Genomic DNA, 18,939 nt, shown 5'->3' with positions numbered 1-18,939 from the left:
CTTGGATGAAGAGGGGGTGTCGGCAGCCCCCTCACCTCAGGTTCTTTGACTCAGTCAGAGAGTTTGTTTGAACCAGCAGTGGATCGGTGCTGATCCCTGTTTTGTAACGCCTTCACCTTTGCAGTGGATACGTGTAAGCGTTTGTATCTGTTGTGAAGTGTTGTGACCGGTGACCTGTTCCTAACCTGATTATGTTCTAAGCTTTTTTGAATTATTGCTTGATTAAAACTCTTTAACAACACCCTCAGCACTGTCTTTGTTTTGTTTTAATTCATGTTTGGCTTGATGTCTCTCTTTTGGGTATTCTTCTGTTTATAAAATATGATGAATCATTTTAACTTCTCTGCTAACAACTGGTAACAGCCAGCCGCTCTGTTTTGTTATTATTCCAGTTCTGAAGCGGTGTCACAATTCAGTTTTCTTAGTTTATCTCTGAGTAACAAAGAAAACATACCCAGTGTAGAAAACTTTACTTTGAGCATTTATTCAGCATGCCTGGATTTGTCTGCAGACAAATTCCTAGTTTTCATTGTTCAGTCAATCAGTCACATAACTATACTTCAAAACAAAAGTTATCAGAGAAGGTTTAATGGAAAGCAGAGCTAGTGCTTATTTTCGCTCTGATAGTTCCGAGTAACGGATGACTGGCTTGATTTGTCTGTGTGAGCCTAAGATTGAGGCAGGAGACCAAAACATCTTTCGCTCACAGTTGGTCTTCTAAACGGGCCAAACTCTGTTATCACCACAAGCTGATTGTTCTTGTTTCCTGGAGACACGCGTGGATTGAAATTCATTCATTCAGACTCAGATAGGAGACAAGTTTTGCCACATATGAGTCATTTAAAGCGTGTCTAAAGACTTGGCTTTAACATAAACAACAGCATGTTCATGAGCATTTCTTCTCCAGTGACAGAAAACAAGAGTTCCGGTCAGGAAATCTGAAAGTCAGCACAGGTTCATTTCAATTTCTATTTAAGATGTAAAAATGTGTGTTTACATTCATCTCTTGCTTAGATGGACCAAAAAAACAAGCACAGCCAAGCACTTGGGCACAGGACATTATTCACAAATTAACAAAGAATTAGGACTAGGATCTAGGTCTAGAATTTTGGACAGACATGGATTTTAATTTAATTTCAGGACAAGCTGCAAATGATTGATTCTGCAGAATTAACAGCAGGCCTGCTTTTTCAGTCACACACAAAAAAGACAATGCAACCTCTGTGTAGCCTCTGAGTTCAAGCAAATATTGCTCAACAATTCATTTGTTGGATTACATTATGTGTTATTTACAAATACATTTAACCTGATATGGGGGATTTAAAGGGCTGTACAAAAAATATTTGGGGGTGAGGTTGACTCAAGATTATGTTTCTTTTTCTTTTTTTAAACAAGGCCCTCTCCAGTGTTATTATCTATACATTCTTAACCTTTCTTTGGCTAAGAAAATTTACAACAGCCTCCCCACAAATTTCAAAGTGTAAAATACTCTTTTTGAATGATGCAAATAATTCTGCCATTAATTACTAAATGTTTTTAAGATGGTGTACCCAATTTAAACCTTAATTTGTTAGAAATGAGAAATGCTTTTACCAAAATTATAGCAAACTCCCAAAACCCCCTTATTATTTTCATATATTATTATTATATTCATTTTTCTATTTTTTCTATTTGATATTGATTTTGTGAGGCACAAGACCTGATTGCCTACCAAGGGGAACAGCAAGCTGTAGCTGCCATGTTTGTGTATCTCCTCTGCTTAGATTGTCAGCCAGATCGATCGGCCCCACGCTCCCACTGTCAGTGTCTGACATTAGGGGGTAGATAGGTTAATTGTGAGTAAATTAATGAACATGTGAAAGAGTGCTGTTTGCTCCCTTTCAGTGCTGCAGGCTAGATACTCTCCACTCCAGATTTCTAGAAGTGACCTGCAGGGATCTCAACACAATTTGTGATGTGTTAAATGCAAGTCTGTGAGATGTTCAGTGTGAGGTGACAGAAGCTTGTTAATAGGCATACATATTTTTCTGATGCTTCCATGAAGATAGTCACTATAGATAAAGATAGATTCTCAAATTCTCCTTTGCTTTGAATGAATTATTAAACAACAATGGATGTTAACCTGCACTTTGCGATAAGCTACAGGGCACAAATACCTTGTAGCTCAAGCTGTGTTCTGAATCCTGATTTCTCACTTTCCTCATTTATGCCAGCACACATTATGTGTATTTGGAATGTATGTGTAAATTTATGGAATTTATGTGTGTGTCTGTGAATAATTTTATGTGGGACAGCAGAAACATTTGAGAGCTTACTGGTACATAGAGGTATAGTTGGTACATAGTGAGTGAATGTGGGGATTTATCATAAGTATCTTACTGTCACCAGGATGGTCTAATTATAGGCTACTCGGTTGTTAGGATCTACTTTTCCTTTCGCCTGTCAAAGTCATGCTTGCGTTAAGGCTCAGTGACAGAGCTTCTTTGAAGTGAGCCGCTGCAGCCCTTTCCATTTTCCATGATTGAATACTGACTATGGCTGACTAGCTATTATTTTCAATTGGTAAGGCTACAGCCTACTCCTCTCATAAATACAGAAACGGAATGGGGAGGTCACATTAAACTAGAAATAAAATATCTAAAAAGTATTGGTATTGGTATCGATATCAGCAATACCAGCCTGGGTATCACTTGGTATTGGATCGGATAGGAATTAAGTGTGACCAGACTGTCCCTGGAAAACGGGGATGTCTGGTCACCCTAATTTTAGGAAATATTGCCTACTAGCTCACTCTCTTGCTGTCAGTTAAATTAGATGCTTGATAACACTTTCATAGCCAATCTCTTAAAATATGACAGTGGAGCCAGAAAATAGTTAACTTAGCTTGGACTGGAGATAGCCTGGTACACTAAAGTTAATTCACATGTTTTAGATGAATTAAACAAACCTGCAAACTGACATTCCCATCCCATACTTTGTGTTTAGTGCTAATTAGAAAATGTTAGCATGCTAACATGGGAAACAATATACCTGCTCAACATCAGCATGTTAGCATCATTATTGTGAGCATGTTGCCATGCTAGCTTTAGTATAGCTCGAATGCTAACGCTGTCCCTACAGCCTCACAGAGATGCTAACTTAGTAGTCTTTATTCTAAGCCAAGCTAACCTTCTCTGGTTTCTGTAGCTTCATATTTAATGGACAGTTAATGTGTATCAATGTTCTCATCGCAAAAGAAGTAATTATCTTATATTTCCCAGAATGTCCTCCTACTCCTTTACATACATATTCATGTCCTTTTAGCCTAGTGTACCCTAAAATAAACCAACTATTATTCAATCTATAGCCACCCATCGATTTCTGTCTTCTGCAATGTATATTTTTTGTAATGATGAAAAGAAAGAAGAACTGGATAGTTAGCATGAACGATTGTAACCATGACTGAAGAGAGAGCAACAACTCTTAGCAACTGGAAATCTAAAGGAGAGGTGTCACAATACTGGACAAAATGTTTCGATATGAAATACATTAAAAAAAAAAAGTGTGTGTGTGTTCACTCTCTCTCTCTCTCTCTCTCTCTCTCTCTCACACACACACACACAGACCTGAACCTCCTTTTCTTCAGACTTCAAACAGGGCTCAGTGATTGTGACCTTTCTCTTTTAAAAGACACTACTTAAGGGAAAGTTTGAGAAGGAGATCGAAAAGCTGAAGGGCGGCTGCAAAATATCCTAAGAGTCTCATTAACATCATGCCAGGAGCTAATGGAAACATTTTTTCCCCTACCTAAAATACATGTAATATTCACTTGACATTTGGATGCATCTGCTACTGAAGTTATTGGTTGTCATCTTTAGCTTTTTCAAACAGAAATTTTTTTGTTATAAAGCAGGAGAGGAGATGAGAGAAGCAGAGAACAAATACAAAAGATACGCTCATTCACATCAAAGGGAGAACTGGCTGAAATTCAGACTGTACCAGCAGAATTCATGCAGCATTATTTGACCTATTTCCTCTCCCATCTCCATCTTTTCTCTTCTTCTTTCCCCAAACAAAGGCATGATAGTGGCCAGCAAAGGTTGCTCTATTTTCTCCACTCCATTTCAATTCATTATTCATTATTACCGTCATTTAGCCTACATCATGACAGAAACAGACATGCAAAAACACACACAGAGACGTTCACTTACACAAGAGGAAATCATTAAGGGGTTACGGTTGAAGCACCGGGGCAGCTACAGAGCTGGAATACACACGCTGACATCAACTAGAGAAAGGCTAGATTTCCCACTATTGAAATCGTTGAAATAGTAATTTTATACACACTGTAAATGTGGTGGAGACTACTTTTTGGGTTTTTTTTCTCCAAATGGAACCAAATTCCCTTTATATAAGCCACGATTGTCAGATATCCATTTGGGTAGATTGTGCTGTAGACGGAAACCTTTCCTTTTTTTCTCTTTCTTTGTGTTTTCCTACACTCTCTAATTGATGGTTGGTCCATTTTCACAAAACCCATAAAAGACAGTGAAGGTGACGTATAATGTAACACCGCACGGCTATCATATTGCGTAAATGGCTTTGGTGGTGACAGTTTCCCTCCTTTTGGTTACCTGAAGGTTCTTTGATGTGAGATAATGGATGTGAATCATCAACAGCACGCGACCCCTGCCACCCCTCCCAGACTGAACACTGTAAATTATTTTTTTCTCGTGTGGGCTGGTTGTTGATGGCGTTCATTATTAGAAGAATTATACTTTTCACCTTTTATGTGTGTGTTTGCATTTTGCATGAGTTAAAAGGGTTTTTTTTATGCAGCAGTTTTTCTACCTTATTAAGCACTCACATTGACATACCCTTTGTAAAGTCTGACTTTGAAGAACTTGGCTGCATTGATTTGTACTTTAGGATGATAATTGGCCTTCTTTGTTAAGATAAAGCCATTGACTGAGATTGTCAACTGCCCATTTGTTCCATTTTAATGACTCATGGCCAAAGGTTTTTCTCAGTTTGTGTAATGGGGTTAATGAGGTGGAAGCTGTCTGTGACGTGAGGCTGCTATTAATGTTGAATGGTGCTGATTGAATGAATACCTATGACAGTATGGAAGTTAAAGAGGTCATATTCTGCTTTTTGGCTTTTCCCCTCTCCCTTATTGAGTTATATACCTTTTTTGTGCATGTAATAGGTTTGTAGTGAAAAAGCCCAAAGTCCAGCCCAAAGGGAGTTTCCATCTCCCACTGTAAACACTACTCTGAACTGCCTGAAAACAGCTCGTTTGTAGTCCAGCCTTTTCTTCCGCTTTCTGGTTACGTCACAAGAAAACACGCATCATAATGCTCGCCTAGCGGCTAGTCAGACACACCCTCAAAAACACCGGTGGAAAATCACACACAGCACACAGTGAAAAGATGTTCGCCTGCTGCCTCTCCTCTCCCTTCCAAACACTAGTTACCCTCCAGGCAGTCAATGGACATAAAGTTGTTACTGTGATGTAGAGACAGTGCACAGTTAAAATTTTATGGATGAAAGATACTTATGTTACAAATTAATAACTCACCACTCACCACTCTTGCTCCAGTCTATGTTGCTAAGCTGGTATGGGGAACATACAGCTGAACTGAAGCCGTGTTAACAGGCTTTTCAGGACCTGCCCTACTCTGCTTCTGATTGACTAGTAGCCCTTACCTAGGAACTGCCCATGTGCAACTGCCAACAAAAGATCTTTTAGAAGTGGGATGCATCACTCCATGGCTAATACGGAGTGTTCAAATGTAAACACAACACAAAAGAGGAGCTGCAGCAATGTGCAGTATGACAAAAAAATAAAACCATGTTAACCTGTTCTGGTACAACCCCTAAATAAAATGATGAAACAGAAAATGAGCATAATATGACCACTTTAACAGGAGATTTTTCATTAAGAAGCTGCATCTCAGCAGCAATGTGGAGTAACTGACATCTGTATAGCCACTACAGGGGGAAAACTGCCAATTTTCACGTTTCTGAGCAGGACTTTTCTGCTGTGGATTCTAATTGTTGTCCTTCACCATTGTCCACCACAAGTAGTCCACTAACACTCTACTCTACAATACTACATAATAAAAAAGCCTATATCAAACCGGGAATATGTCCTACAGATGAATAAACAATTATTATAATTAATAGCACATGTAAGTAACCCTGTTTATGCAACAATTTTGAGTCTCCGATCAGTATCAACACCCCTGGCATTCATAGCAGTGTAGTGTTTTTGTAAACATTCAACAATTCCAATTGTTCTTGTCATTCAACAGGTAAGTAGGACAAGCAACAAATCATCCTATATAAATCTGTGTATATTTTAAGCATTTTATTCATGGAATCCCAAATGAGTTTTGGTCAAGAATTTAAGTGCTATTTTCTTGATTGTAGTAGTAGGGCTGCCTTCTGGGAAGATATAAAGAAGTTTCAGCTGCTGCACCACCAAATTACAGAGCAGCTTTTCCCCCCAAGCTATCAGACTCTTAAACTCAAATTAATCCCTAGCACTGCTCCAGTGATGATAGTTAATTTCTGTATCATTTTTATAATTGCCTCTGTATTTATGTATGTTGTCTCCTATGTAGCAGAAAGTTAGAAAAGTTCATTTCACTATATAACTTGTTATTTTGTGACAAATAAATGTACCTACCTACCTAGTAACAATATTAAGCCTCAATTCAACAGATACATTATTAATCATACATTTATTTTGACATCCCTTTGAAACTGTAACTCTTAAGAGTTCAAGGTCAAGTAACTTTTATTATGTGCTTGAGCATACCTTTATTTAGTACGTCTATTGTACTTTCCTTTCCTTTCCTCTTCTCATTCCCAGGGATCTTTCCGAGGTGCCCTCTCTCCAGGCCCTCAGAAAGCCTCTGCGACTTCTCCACGTAAGCGTGGAGCAGAGAACGCTGTGGTCCATTTCTTCCGCACGATCGTGAGTAATGAAAATAACACACTGCACCTCTCGCAGTAGAGCTTGCGTAAGCAGCGTTGCCACTGTGCCCATGTCTGCCAGTGCTTCCTCCATGTTTGTCTCTTTTTACTTTGTCTTGTCTCTCACATACTCAGTCAAATCTCTGTACTTTCTGTGATTAACTCCTCTTCAGGTGTCCCCCGCCCCTCCCAAGTCTAGGGTGAGTTCAAATTTACACTCATGGAATACAAAAATAGTAGACCAATTAAATCTTTTTTGTCTTTCAGCAAATTGGTTTCATTCTGTAGGTTTTTATTTTGTGACTTTTCAGTGGAGGAAAAGCACAAGCGTTATTAATAACATTAACAGAATCTTGTTTTCAAGATTCCGAGTAAGACATGTGAAAGTGAGCAGCGTTATATTAAGGCTTGAATGAAGATCATCAATACCATGTTTACTATGCTAATGTTTATGTACAGAAAAATTCAGGAGAGACAGTCAGTGATTTTATCTATTTGCCAAAGTGTAATCTGCATACCACTCAACCTCCATGATGGGATACTGAAACATAACATTTGTAAAGTAAAGATTTTTTTGTCCTGGAGGACGGTAACATAATCTACTGCACACTGAAATTTGATCAGGGTGTTGTATTTGCATCAGTTTAAATAAATTACTTGCCATTTATAACCGGATTGATTTTTAAAAACACAAATTATTATAATACTGGAATTTTGACGATTGCACAAAACACACAGTGGATAAATTCAACCCTTTATTCAGAATGCATTTAAAGATGTGGGCCAGTAGTGCATTTTACACATTCTTTTCTATATGCTGAATGTCTTTGGCTTTGTTGCTGCTGAATGTCACTAAATTTGTGCTCTTTCCAAATGTGAGCATCTGCCTTGCTCCTCTCCCCTTTCCCCCGTACCTCATCTGCTCCTGCCCCCCTGTGACCCCGTGACTTTCCCCCCTGGACGGATCCCCCTATCTGCCTCCTCTCCTTCCCATCCTGCCTTTGCGCCGAGTAAGACACACATTACTATTTGTGCCCTTTCCCTTTTACCTCTTGCCCTTGTCCCCTTGTTTCTCTACACGTCCAGTGGAGAGGACTAGCAGCCAAGATAGGCCTGGTAGGTGGTTTAAAAAACTGCAAAAATACAGAGCTATCATGCCTAATTAAGCCGAGGGGGCAAGTGAGGTCATCCTCTCAAACAGCCTTCGAGTGTGACGCCTGTGGCTCTGTTTCCATTTAGTCTCCATCAACCACTTTAGCCATTGTAATCTGTTCATATATCAGTGATAACACCCTCATTTCCTTCCGACTTAAGTCCATTTCCAAATACATCATTCCCTTTTTGTAGCTTGGCAGCCTGACTTATCCATATCGTGTGCGTATATTGTATATTCATGATAACACAAGCATTATTCTGCTCTTCATTATTCTTGTTTCACTTCAAAAATTCCTCTGTGGCTGGCAGAAGTGAGGCTGCCTTCTGCTTCATTTGATGATGTTATCTGCACTTAATTTAAGGTCCTCATGCTTGTGTGCGCGAGTGTATGTGTGCTTGGTCTGAGTCACGAAGCAGCAGAGGGATTATTGGGGGATAAAAGACAAAATGGCTCAGACAAAGGAGACTTTCCAAATGAAAATGATTAGAGCGGTACTGGGGGGGTCAAAAAAGTGGTTAAAAAAGGTAAAAAAGGTTTTATTTTATTCTTCCCCTGAATATTGGTTTTTACTTCACCCTTCCTTTGCAATATTAGAAGTTCTATGATTTTATGATTTAAATTCTGGTACACAATTAAACACGTAGCATTTTAACACCGGTTTATATTATTTTGACATGTTGGGAAGATGAAGTCAAGGGAGGGTTCAGAGACAACATAACTAATGCTGGTTCAGCCCCTGTCACCACTCCAATCATTTTCATTCATTCCCTAAGTGTTTTATTTAAGGTAATGAACCTTAAAACGAATTTATATAGTACATTTTCATGCATATTTGATCAGACATCAGCGTCTTTCTTTTTTTTTTTAATATAAGCTGTTTCATCCAATGTCAAGCAGCGATGTTTTCAAATGCTACCAACTGAAATACATTTGGTTAAGTAAACAAATTTGCTTACTGAATGGCACTAAGACGTAACAGAAAATAGACTGTTCAAAAACCAATCAGAATTTGCTGTCAGCATGTGGTCATAATACTGTAATATGCAGGTACCAGATGACAACAGAAAGTCAACTTAAATTCCCTCTTCTTTTCAAACAACACAAAATTTGCCTTGGGTGGTTTGAGGCAAGCAAAAAACTTTTTTCCTTTTTCAAACTTTGCTGCTTTGTAGTTTTCCTTCCTTATGCATAATTCACACAAAATACTTGGATGAAAACCTTGCCAGAATACTAAATACAGATATTAAAAGTAGGCAAAATTGGATTGCACCGTAATCAATACCTGGTTTTTGCAGATATTTTAAGTTTTTTTAGAGCACACTGTTCCATCAAAGAGAGAGGTCTTGTGTGATACATGCTCTTCGCTCCTTGCTATTTTAACCTGCCCCCTCCACTGAATCAGGAGCTCCCTGTAGGAAAGGTCAGCCACGTGTTAATCCCCTGTCAGATATGTCCAAGACTCTTTTAACACACTGACTCCTTTTCTCCCTCTGCCAGGGCGACCAGAAGTCACAGTCTGCTAAAGCCAAGAAGGCCAGTGCAGGGGACGGCAAAGGCACCCTGACTAGGATCTTCAAAATGGTAAAAAAAAAAAACTTCTTGTCAAACACTTTCCAACTTATTTCCTGGTGGCTTCTCTTTACTGGAAGTGAAATCGCTTAGAAAATGGAATATTTCCCTAACCACTTTCTTGCCCCTGTTTTTTTTTCTGCCTCAGTGATATATCAGCAGCAGAGTGAGTAACCGATACGTGAGGGAGGGATGCTTGAGTTTAACTCACTCCGCATTTGTTTGATATGCTTAGAAGACACCCTAATCTCATTACCACTGCAGCAGCAGCAGCAGAATAATAAGAGGCTTTTAGAAGAGTGATCATCGTGCACGCTACAAGCTTTATGCCAGTGCTGATACAATCATGCTGAAGATGATAGACCCAGTTTGAAAGGGTCCGGCGGAGTTATAGCTAACATGCTGCACCTGTTTTACATGGAAGGAGTGGTTGCTTATGCACAATGTACAGTATAATGTAACATTATTATGCAATATCATTAATTGCTTGCCAAGCACGACTGGCTCCTTCAGGGTCCTTGGAGGACTCTATGCGCAAAAATGTTGGCAGAATACAAAACTGATCATTAGGCACAGAGTATATTTGAAAAAGGTGTCATTCAATGGCCAGTAATGTTAAAATTAATGTCAGATATATTTGACATTTGTATGCAGGTTTAAACATTTTTATAATGTCCTGTTATATATCTGAATAGCCGAATTTATTACATTTAAGATGCTATAATCAATCATTTTGGCTCAAATTACTATGTGTAATATAAAAAACTGTCACCTGTAGTGACGAACGTACAGAGAATTATAACCCAACTCTACAGTTTCCATCAGGTCATGCAGCATTTTAGCATCGTTCAGCTCATCGTTTTGGTTTTCTGCCCCACAACTTTACTGTAGGTTCAGTGTCACAGCGCAGATAAGCATTGTTTGCAGCAGTAGGTAGCAGTTTTCAGCAAAAAAAAAAAGCTTTGCCACTCATACCTGCCCAGAACCAAATGGCAGACAGACGGTGAATAGCTGGTGGCATAGTAACGCATTTAGCAGCTAAAGATATATATTTCCCGAATAGGTGGAAGCCAAAACAGAACAGAAAGTAGAATGAAAATCGGACTTACATTCAAGGTGTCCATAAACAAGACTTCAAACTAATTGTAATGTTTCTCTGTGTCTGTTCAAGATGTAAATTGGCCAAGTTATAAGGTGCTGATTTGTCAGTGATGTGTTGGAACGCTTTGTTCATTTCTTTCAACACAGTAACGTTATAAGTGTTGTTTAAAACACGGTAATAAATAACTTTGTGTCTTCAACATCCCCGGAGTCAGAGTCCGGTTCCATTGCCTGCTCACTTAGCTTTGGTTCTGGTGCTCATTCCGGTGCTACTCCAAGGCAGCATTCCCCACTGGGTCCCTGGCCCCAGGCTTGAAAACCTTCTCCTCCCGGGGGTCCAAAGCCAGTGTGTGCTAGTGGAAAACACAAATACTACCCTGGTGTTTTTAGCTCCCAGTCCAGAGCCAGCTAATAGGACCACTAACTGAACTAGCTAGCTAATGGCAGAGCCTACAGTTGGCAACAGTACCAAAGATGTATAATAACACATCTCAATTCTTAATACATCTTTATACAACCATGAGCAGTGCATGCAAGCTGATACTTATGTTGCGGCCCTAACAACAAGGCACAGCTCCCTAATGGAGGTGGAGGTTGTTGTTTTTTCTGTGACTTCAGACTAATGAAAACATGGTCGGACAGACAATTAATCAGATGTGTGTGTACTGACATAATGGGTTCCCAGTCAAAAGTTTATTTGTATATGTGAGACTGTGGCCTTGGAATCGTTGCATTTTTGATCAAAAATTAATTACACAGCATAGTTGTGTAAAAACTTCACTGGAGTGGTCACTAACCCATTGTGCTCACTTAAAAGCTTCCAAACATGAAACGTCAAAACCACTGTGAACACAGATGGAAGTAAGGACTGCTGAAGTGAACTCAGGGATTAAAGTCCCACACTGGACACTCAACGTGATAAGACCCAACTTTACAGCTTCAGCACATTCATTAGCACTTCAGACTGCCGTATTCACAACTGCTTGACTTTACAATTTACTGAGAAGCTTGCTATTAGTTGATTTGTTTTCATTTGTAATGAAGAGGAGTGGTGGCTTTCATACTCTGGCAGTTTTTCCCCTGTAAGAGTTTTAATTAGTAAGCCTCTATCACTGTACCTTAGATTAGTTAGTTTAGCAATTAGTGAGGATGGAGAGAAATCCAAATTTCCCCAGGGCTGCATCCTCATCTGTAGTGGCTAAATTGTTGTCACTAAGCTGCAAGAGAGTAAACATCTCTGGAGACTATGGACTTCTGGGACGCTCGTTTCATGTCTTTCTGATACAGCTAATTAGCACTGACTCAGTGCCGTCACACTATCACTTCTGTTCCTTCCACACATAAATGGGCTACACAGTCTTAACAGGAATGGGAATAAAGCAACACTAAATTTTAATTATTGTTTTAGTCTTTTGTTTCTATTCACATTCTGCGTTTATTTTTTACAGATCGAAATTTCAGTTCTGTTGCTGTATATTGGGTTTTTCTCTTTTATGACAGTTAATGAATTTCCTCTGAAATGGCTTTGAGAATAGCTTAGAACAAAAGCTCAGCCATCAGCCTTCATTTTATGAGGAGGAGTAAAAAGCTTCTCAAAGTATGGATTATCTTCTTAAGCAATCCATAAAGATTTGTCTCATTTGTATAATCTTTCTGCCTTTCAGAATCCTTTAGTCTTCCTTATTTTTGATCTGAATGTGAAGGGGGATGGAAAGAGTACAATATAGTCTCAGACATGGCTTTGTGATGAACACAGGATGTCTAATCTTTGAGGACAAAAAACAAATGGGAAACTCTGAAAACATGAAAACCATAAATACAACACATTTGCAGGGTCTGTGAAGCGATGTGGAATGTCCTATCCAACTGTCCAACAATTTCTTTCCTTTCTTTTGACAGACACAGTAGGGACTTTCTCAGACATAAACATTTTTCTGTAGATAAAAAAAAACATTTAAGAGCTGCTTGCAAAATGATAGCCTGCCATGTGCAACATTAGCAATGTGTGGAAGCCCATTACTGCCAAGAAAATGGATCAAAGCATAGGAATGATAAAAAAAATACTTTATAAGAATCAACATTTTGACTTTGAAATCATCATTATGAGGTATTAAGTCAAAATTATGAAAAAATAAGTAAAGTTATATAATAAAGGTTAGTCAATAATTATAAAACAAAAAGTTTGACTTTTTGAGCTTAAATGTATATTCTTACTTTCTCATAAATTTGAAATACTTATAAGATTTGAGTATTTTATACCTACTATCTTATCTCATAATTTCAATTTAACATCACAAAATGTTGACTTGCTATGAGTATTTTTTATCTTTATCATTCCCAACATCATATATTTATTTTGTTTCCATAACAACACATCACTGCAGGTCTGAATATTTCCCTAATCTGCTTATTTCTCACATTAAAGGACTACTCTGATTTTCCAGTGTTAAGCCCTGATCCAATTATTCAGTGGGAGAATTTCTTGTAACAGCTAAAAAGCTGCCAAGTGAGTTAATTTAATGACATGTAACGACAACTCTTGGGCTTGATGAAAGAACTGGTAAAGCCTGTTGAAATGCTTTCTTCTAAAAGCTCTTCAAGATTTTCTTTTACACACAGGATGTGACAAGTTAGACAGCTGACATTTTTAAATTGTGGCCATCATCAACAGTGAAGACTTAAATTTAGCTGAGAAGTTACTGCCAATAATGAACTATTACTTAAGTGCTGACAAGGCCTTCAGAGAAAGCTGTCAACTGTGGTGAATACTCTCATCTCACACTGAGTGAAATAACCAATCGGCCAGACTCCAAGAACATCAGAGTAGTCATTTATTGCTGAACCAGACTTGAAGGACTGCCACCTCCACATATTCATCAGATATGTCTTGTCTTGTTACACAGGGAAGCAGGAGTGCTTCTCCAGCCAAACGCTGAAGTCCCTCTCTACAACCTCTCTCAACAGCAGATGTTCAAGAACACGGGATTAAAGTGGGGAAAGAAGAGCAAGAAAAGGAGGGAATCTTGTCACCCCTAAACCTTACCCTCAACCTCTGATAACACTCTAATGTACGCTAAATCCTTCATCTCCCACCCATTACCACCCCCCCACCTCTTTGGCTGGTAGTTAGCGACACAATCTGTTGCCCCCTCCCAACCCCCTGTATGCGTTGTGCTGAGTCTGTGCAGTCATCATCACTGGTGTGAACTGTTTGCTGAAATTGATCCTGAAGCCGCTCACATGTGCAGCCTGAATGACCCCCTGACCCCCCCCACCACCACTGTGGCTCTCTATACTTGTGCTTGAGTTTCTGTGGACGTCTTCGACTGGTTCTCTAACAATAACGGCGGCTAAACCGAAGCACACCTGGAGCAGTTGAAGGTTACGGCCGGTGCAAGTCCGACTGACTTGACCGTCATTGCCGCTTGCCGATTGGATGAAAGGACCGGGTTGTTTCTGTTATAGTAAAGAGCGGTTTTCTGTCTTGTCACACTGTCTTCGTCAGTCCCCCAAACCTTTTTCTGTGAACTCAAACATAACCCAGTGATTGAGTTCGGTTTTGTGATAAATTTAACAGATTTGACATTATTACGAGAGCCATTTCGTTTGTAGTGTGTTTTCATTCAACCCATGTGTCTTAGCTGTAGTTAAGTGTCCTGTTAATAAATGTGATGTTGATGTATGACATTAGGGCCCTAAGCCTGGCTGTGGATTTTGTGGTAAACATTTAATTTCTAAACCTTCTAAATCAATTTTCTGCAATAGTCACTGAAAAAAAGCCCAGATGAATTAGTAATTTCTAATGTATTGTTTCTTTTTCAGTCCATGAGATAATTGTATCCACTAATTCTTCTTTCCATACATAGATAACTAAATTATTTCATAGTGCACCTTTAAAAACTGCCAGACTCTGAAGCGAGGTGTTGGTGCTGCAGCATGATGCCAGATTCAGATCTTTCCTCTTTGCTTTAGTGTAGCTCTGTCTCTTCTTTGCCTTCGCTGTTCCTATCTTATGCACAGCACACATACTGTAAATTAAATTCAGTCAAAGTGCCTTTCTCCGCCTGACTACCAAAGCAATGCGCTGTCTTTTCCTTTCTTGTGGATCATTTAAATACACAAACCCAATTTCAACAAAGGTGCTCTGTAACTAACTGAAGAAAGAAAGTTGGTTGACGAAAAGCTCGGCACCACCACTTGTGCTGTTGAAAACACCCATCTTCCAAATGTGTTAAAAAAGCGGACGTGCGTGATCTCCCCTACTGTCTGTGCGTGCTTGAGCCTTGAGAGTGCTGTGTAGTGTTTTCCTAAATCGATCCTGTGGATGAATGTAAAGATCCTCTTCATTATTGTATGTGTAATAAAACATGACCAGCCACTTAACTGAGAATAAACAATAAAAACTATAAAACCACCCCTACTCTCTGCCTTCTGAAGTGTGTGTTCTGTGTAGCGTGGCACGGCCAACAGCGAATGACGCATCATAAAAACACAGAAGTGGAGGGAAGTGATGCTATCGGGTCAGGTCGCAGCATCACAGCAGGCAAAAGCATTGTTACGTTCATAAAGACAGAATTCATGCCTTATTTGGTAATCATTATCCATGCCGAGCTTCCCGACCTACTCATGACTGGAGCAGGTAGTGACACAGAGACTTCAAAGGCTGGCTGAGGCACTGAAAGCATGTATGAAACACGGATAGCTTTCAATTCACATTTATATTTCGCCAAGAGGACACAATGGAATTTATTTTTACCTAGTTTCATAGCAAAACATGTCATGTTTTCCCACACATTTTTTTTTTTTTGATTAATGAAACATGAATCACAGGGAGTGCAACACACCAGCCGTGGTCCAACTGTATGAATGATGAAGATTAAGGGGACTGCAATAGGTGGAGGATAGATTTCTTGTATTACCAAGTACATTTGACAAATGAATGTGTGTCTGTATGAGACAGTACAACAACGTGGTCATTATTTTATCTTTTGTCACACTGATCACAAGGTATTTTTTTGGCCACCGCCTTGCTAAGGTTGAGTCAGGTTAAACTTTTTGGAAGGGCGACTGTGTTTTTATGCCAGAGCTCTCTCTGTCTCCATTCAAATGAAAGGGAAGGATGTGTTTTTACTTGCCGGTCTAAAGACGGTCTAATAGAGGCCCAAAAACAAATTATGGTTTTATTGGAAGCTATGTGCAGAGCCTGCTAGCTGCCTTCCTTCCAGTCTTTATGCTAAGCTAAGCTAATCACCTCCGGACTCTGGGTGCCCTGTGGAGTTCTGGGAAGTTATATTTACATTTCCTTACTGTGTTCCGTCCCTTGCATGCTTGTACACCTGCATCTGTGTCCTCATTAGTGTGCACGGTAAAAAACAAAACAGGGACCCACTTGTGAAAACATTTTTATATACAAGTACAGCTACTAGCGGTCAAATACTCCACAGGGTGCGTTTAACACACAGACATGAGATTTGCATAAATCTTCTCAGCAAGACAGTGAATAAGTGCATTTTCCAAAATGTGAAACTATTCCTTTATTAGAGAATTTAAGATTTTATCTGTAAGACACAATAATTAGTCACAAAATAAAAAGAAATGAGAATTTGAATTAGTAGAAAAATTACTTTAATCTTCTTAATTTATTATGGACAATAGAAAATACAATTGCAAAATAAGAAAGGGGGGAAAAAAAACAGCTTATCATCTGTACATTGGCTTTGCTTCATAACAAATGCAACATTATGTTCAAATTACATATTTCCAACCAAACTATGTCCTGGTGGTTCATCAGAAAATATATCCGCAATCTAACTACATTATTTACAGAATGAACTACGTTAAAGAAAATGTTGGTGATGTGAGTCTAAATTATATGACAACAACGGGAAACACAATGCTGACATGTTCAAAAATGTTCATATAGCATCAAAATCCAGAACTGTGTCTACACAGCTCACTGCCGTTCTTCACCTACATGTTTGGTACACCACTTTAGGCTGTGCTTTCTAGCTACAACAAATATGTAACAAGCTTCAAATGACATTTTGCGTTCAGGATGTAATATGTACAATATAAATATGTAAAAAAACCAAAAGAGGAAGAAAAAAGTGACATTTGAAAAACAACAGCCATAGCAGCAGTGCAGCTGGCTGCAGTTCTGCGTACTCCTGTGAGCAGACCTATAATGAAGAAACACTTTTCTTCGCAGAATAAAGTTTCCTCTCTTTCCAGCAGGGTCAACATGAGATGGAGCTGCAAGTCCTGACTGGAGAATTCTCTGGGATGCCTGTGTTTATTGAGCCAAACCTCTCCAGAGGTCATCATATTGATGACAATCAGACAGTAGCAAAACAGATAAAAGTCATTAGGCCAATCACAGGGAACCAGACTCCCTTACTTCATTGCTAATTTGGATAAACAGCAGGGGACTGCTACTGGGGTAAAGGCCCTCGATATCTATAATGTCCTCAGTCTTTTTCTAACCAAATAACCCTTTTGAGAGGAGGAAAATGCCTGGCAAAGATTTGCTTTTAGTTGCAAAACTCAATCAATGCTCAGCACACTGGTTTGTCGTCAGGGGAAGACATTGTGCCAGTCTCCGGATGATTCAGGAACCACTTCCAGGTCAAGTTCAGGCGTTACCTCAACCTGGGGCGCCGGTTCTTCTTGGCTCAGGGACACTTCTTGGAGGGCCCCTGGAGAGAGAACGAGGGGGGGGGAAACGAGAGGAGGTTTGCATGACTCATGTGCAGTATATTGCTCCTTGAGAGAGGTAATAACAGCGCTCTGAAAAGCCCATTAACACGCATTCACAGAGCAGCACCAGCAGCTCAGATTCTGTTTTTCATTTGCCAGTGGCTGTCATGCAAATGAGACCATTCGTCAAAAAGCAATCTTCCCCTCCTCACTCCTCCAACATGCTATATTCTTCTCCTGTTCTCCTCTGAAAACTGTTACACAAGCTCTATGATAAGGGTTGATAAAAGTGGCATATGCTCATTTTGAGTTGTAAGTATGGTAAAAGCCGTGTGTCATCATACATTAATCTCAAAATAACATGGGCACAAAACAACAATATGTCACATTGGCACAAACTGAGAGGTTTCAGACACGCATTTTCTACTGCTGCAGGCCACGCACTGAATTGAGTTTTACAGTGGGCGTCATTTAATTATCTCCTTCTGTTTATGCTCTCTACATCTGAAACACTTAAAACACGTATTCATCACGTTTGCAAGAACCCGCCAGTGTTTCTCACAAGGAAAATAATAGTCTTCCTCTTTGATGTGGGCAAACAACTGGCACAGCCACACAAATGTAGAGAAATGGAGCAAATACCAAGGATTAATTTGAACCCTTTTAACCATTTAACATCATAAACATGCCTACAATATTGTGCAGTCACAGATGGAATCCTGGGAATTGAGATCTTGGTATTTCTTAGGAATACTTGCCAAAACGTGGTTCAGTTTCCCTGGATCTTTAGTATGCATGAGCTTGTGTGCGTACAGAAGAATATTGAATGTGGATAAATTAAGACACCTCCAAACCTTTTTGAAAATTCCCTGCACCTGTTGTAAATACAGTCTAACCTTAAATTTGGGTCAAATGAGTATGACAAACTGACCACACTATGCAACTGCCTCACTGCCATTAAAAGCTGGATGGCTAAAAACTTCTTACAACTGAACACAGACAAGACTGAGGTCCTTATTGTTGCACCTGATAGCATAGCTCCCTCGATCACTCAGCATATTGTATCACTTTCATCAGCAGTAAAATCAAATCTTAGAAATCTGGGAGTAATGTTTGACACATCAATACACTCAATCAATACACACCAGGTCGTGTTTCTTTCATTTAAGAAACATTGCTAAGCTCAAACCTGTTAATGATGATAATCTATGCTTTTATTTCTTCCCGCTTAGATTATTGCAACTCCCTTTTTATGTCTCTTTGCAGGTCCCTGGACCGTTCTGTCCTCTTAACATTGGCTCCCTGTTAAATTTAGGATTCAATTAAAATTGCTCATTTTAACATACAGAGCGCTGCATGGTCAGGCACCCGGGTACATCTCCGACATGCTGCACCCGTATATTACCTCTAGGCCACTAAGCCTACTAGCTGTACCGCATACAAGTCTAAAAACT

The 18,939-nt window shown here is 39.3% G+C and overlaps 2 protein-coding genes across 2 annotated transcripts in view; one reads left to right on the top strand and one right to left on the bottom strand.

Moving 5' to 3' along the window:
• LOC119898295 (myelin basic protein-like) overlaps nucleotides 1-15,209 on the top strand; it is a 67,854-nt gene extending 52,645 nt beyond the window's left edge. The window contains exons 6-10 of the mRNA XM_038712480.1: nucleotides 6,860-6,964; nucleotides 7,137-7,163; nucleotides 8,050-8,079; nucleotides 9,617-9,700; nucleotides 13,693-15,209. Of these exons, the coding sequence (XP_038568408.1) occupies nucleotides 6,860-6,964; nucleotides 7,137-7,163; nucleotides 8,050-8,079; nucleotides 9,617-9,700; nucleotides 13,693-13,725 (279 nt within the window). The 3' untranslated portion in view covers nucleotides 13,726-15,209. The remainder of the gene's footprint in view (nucleotides 1-6,859; nucleotides 6,965-7,136; nucleotides 7,164-8,049; nucleotides 8,080-9,616; nucleotides 9,701-13,692) is intronic.
• A 1,188-nt stretch (nucleotides 15,210-16,397) lies between these two features.
• The window catches only part of LOC119897982 (zinc finger protein 236-like), a 70,875-nt gene continuing 68,333 nt past the window's right edge, over nucleotides 16,398-18,939 (bottom strand). The window contains exon 32 of the mRNA XM_038712050.1: nucleotides 16,398-17,484. Coding sequence (XP_038567978.1) covers nucleotides 17,363-17,484 — 122 coding nt within the window. The 3' untranslated portion in view covers nucleotides 16,398-17,362. The remainder of the gene's footprint in view (nucleotides 17,485-18,939) is intronic.

This window comes from Micropterus salmoides, unplaced genomic scaffold, assembly GCF_014851395.1.
Source record: "Micropterus salmoides isolate LMB-PRFRI ecotype aquatic unplaced genomic scaffold, ASM1485139v1 Ms_hic_scaffold_11, whole genome shotgun sequence".
Taxonomy (NCBI): Eukaryota; Metazoa; Chordata; class Actinopteri; order Centrarchiformes; family Centrarchidae; genus Micropterus; species Micropterus salmoides.
The sequence above is the reverse complement of the archived record's forward strand: the minus strand, read 5'-3'. Positions and strand labels throughout refer to the sequence as shown.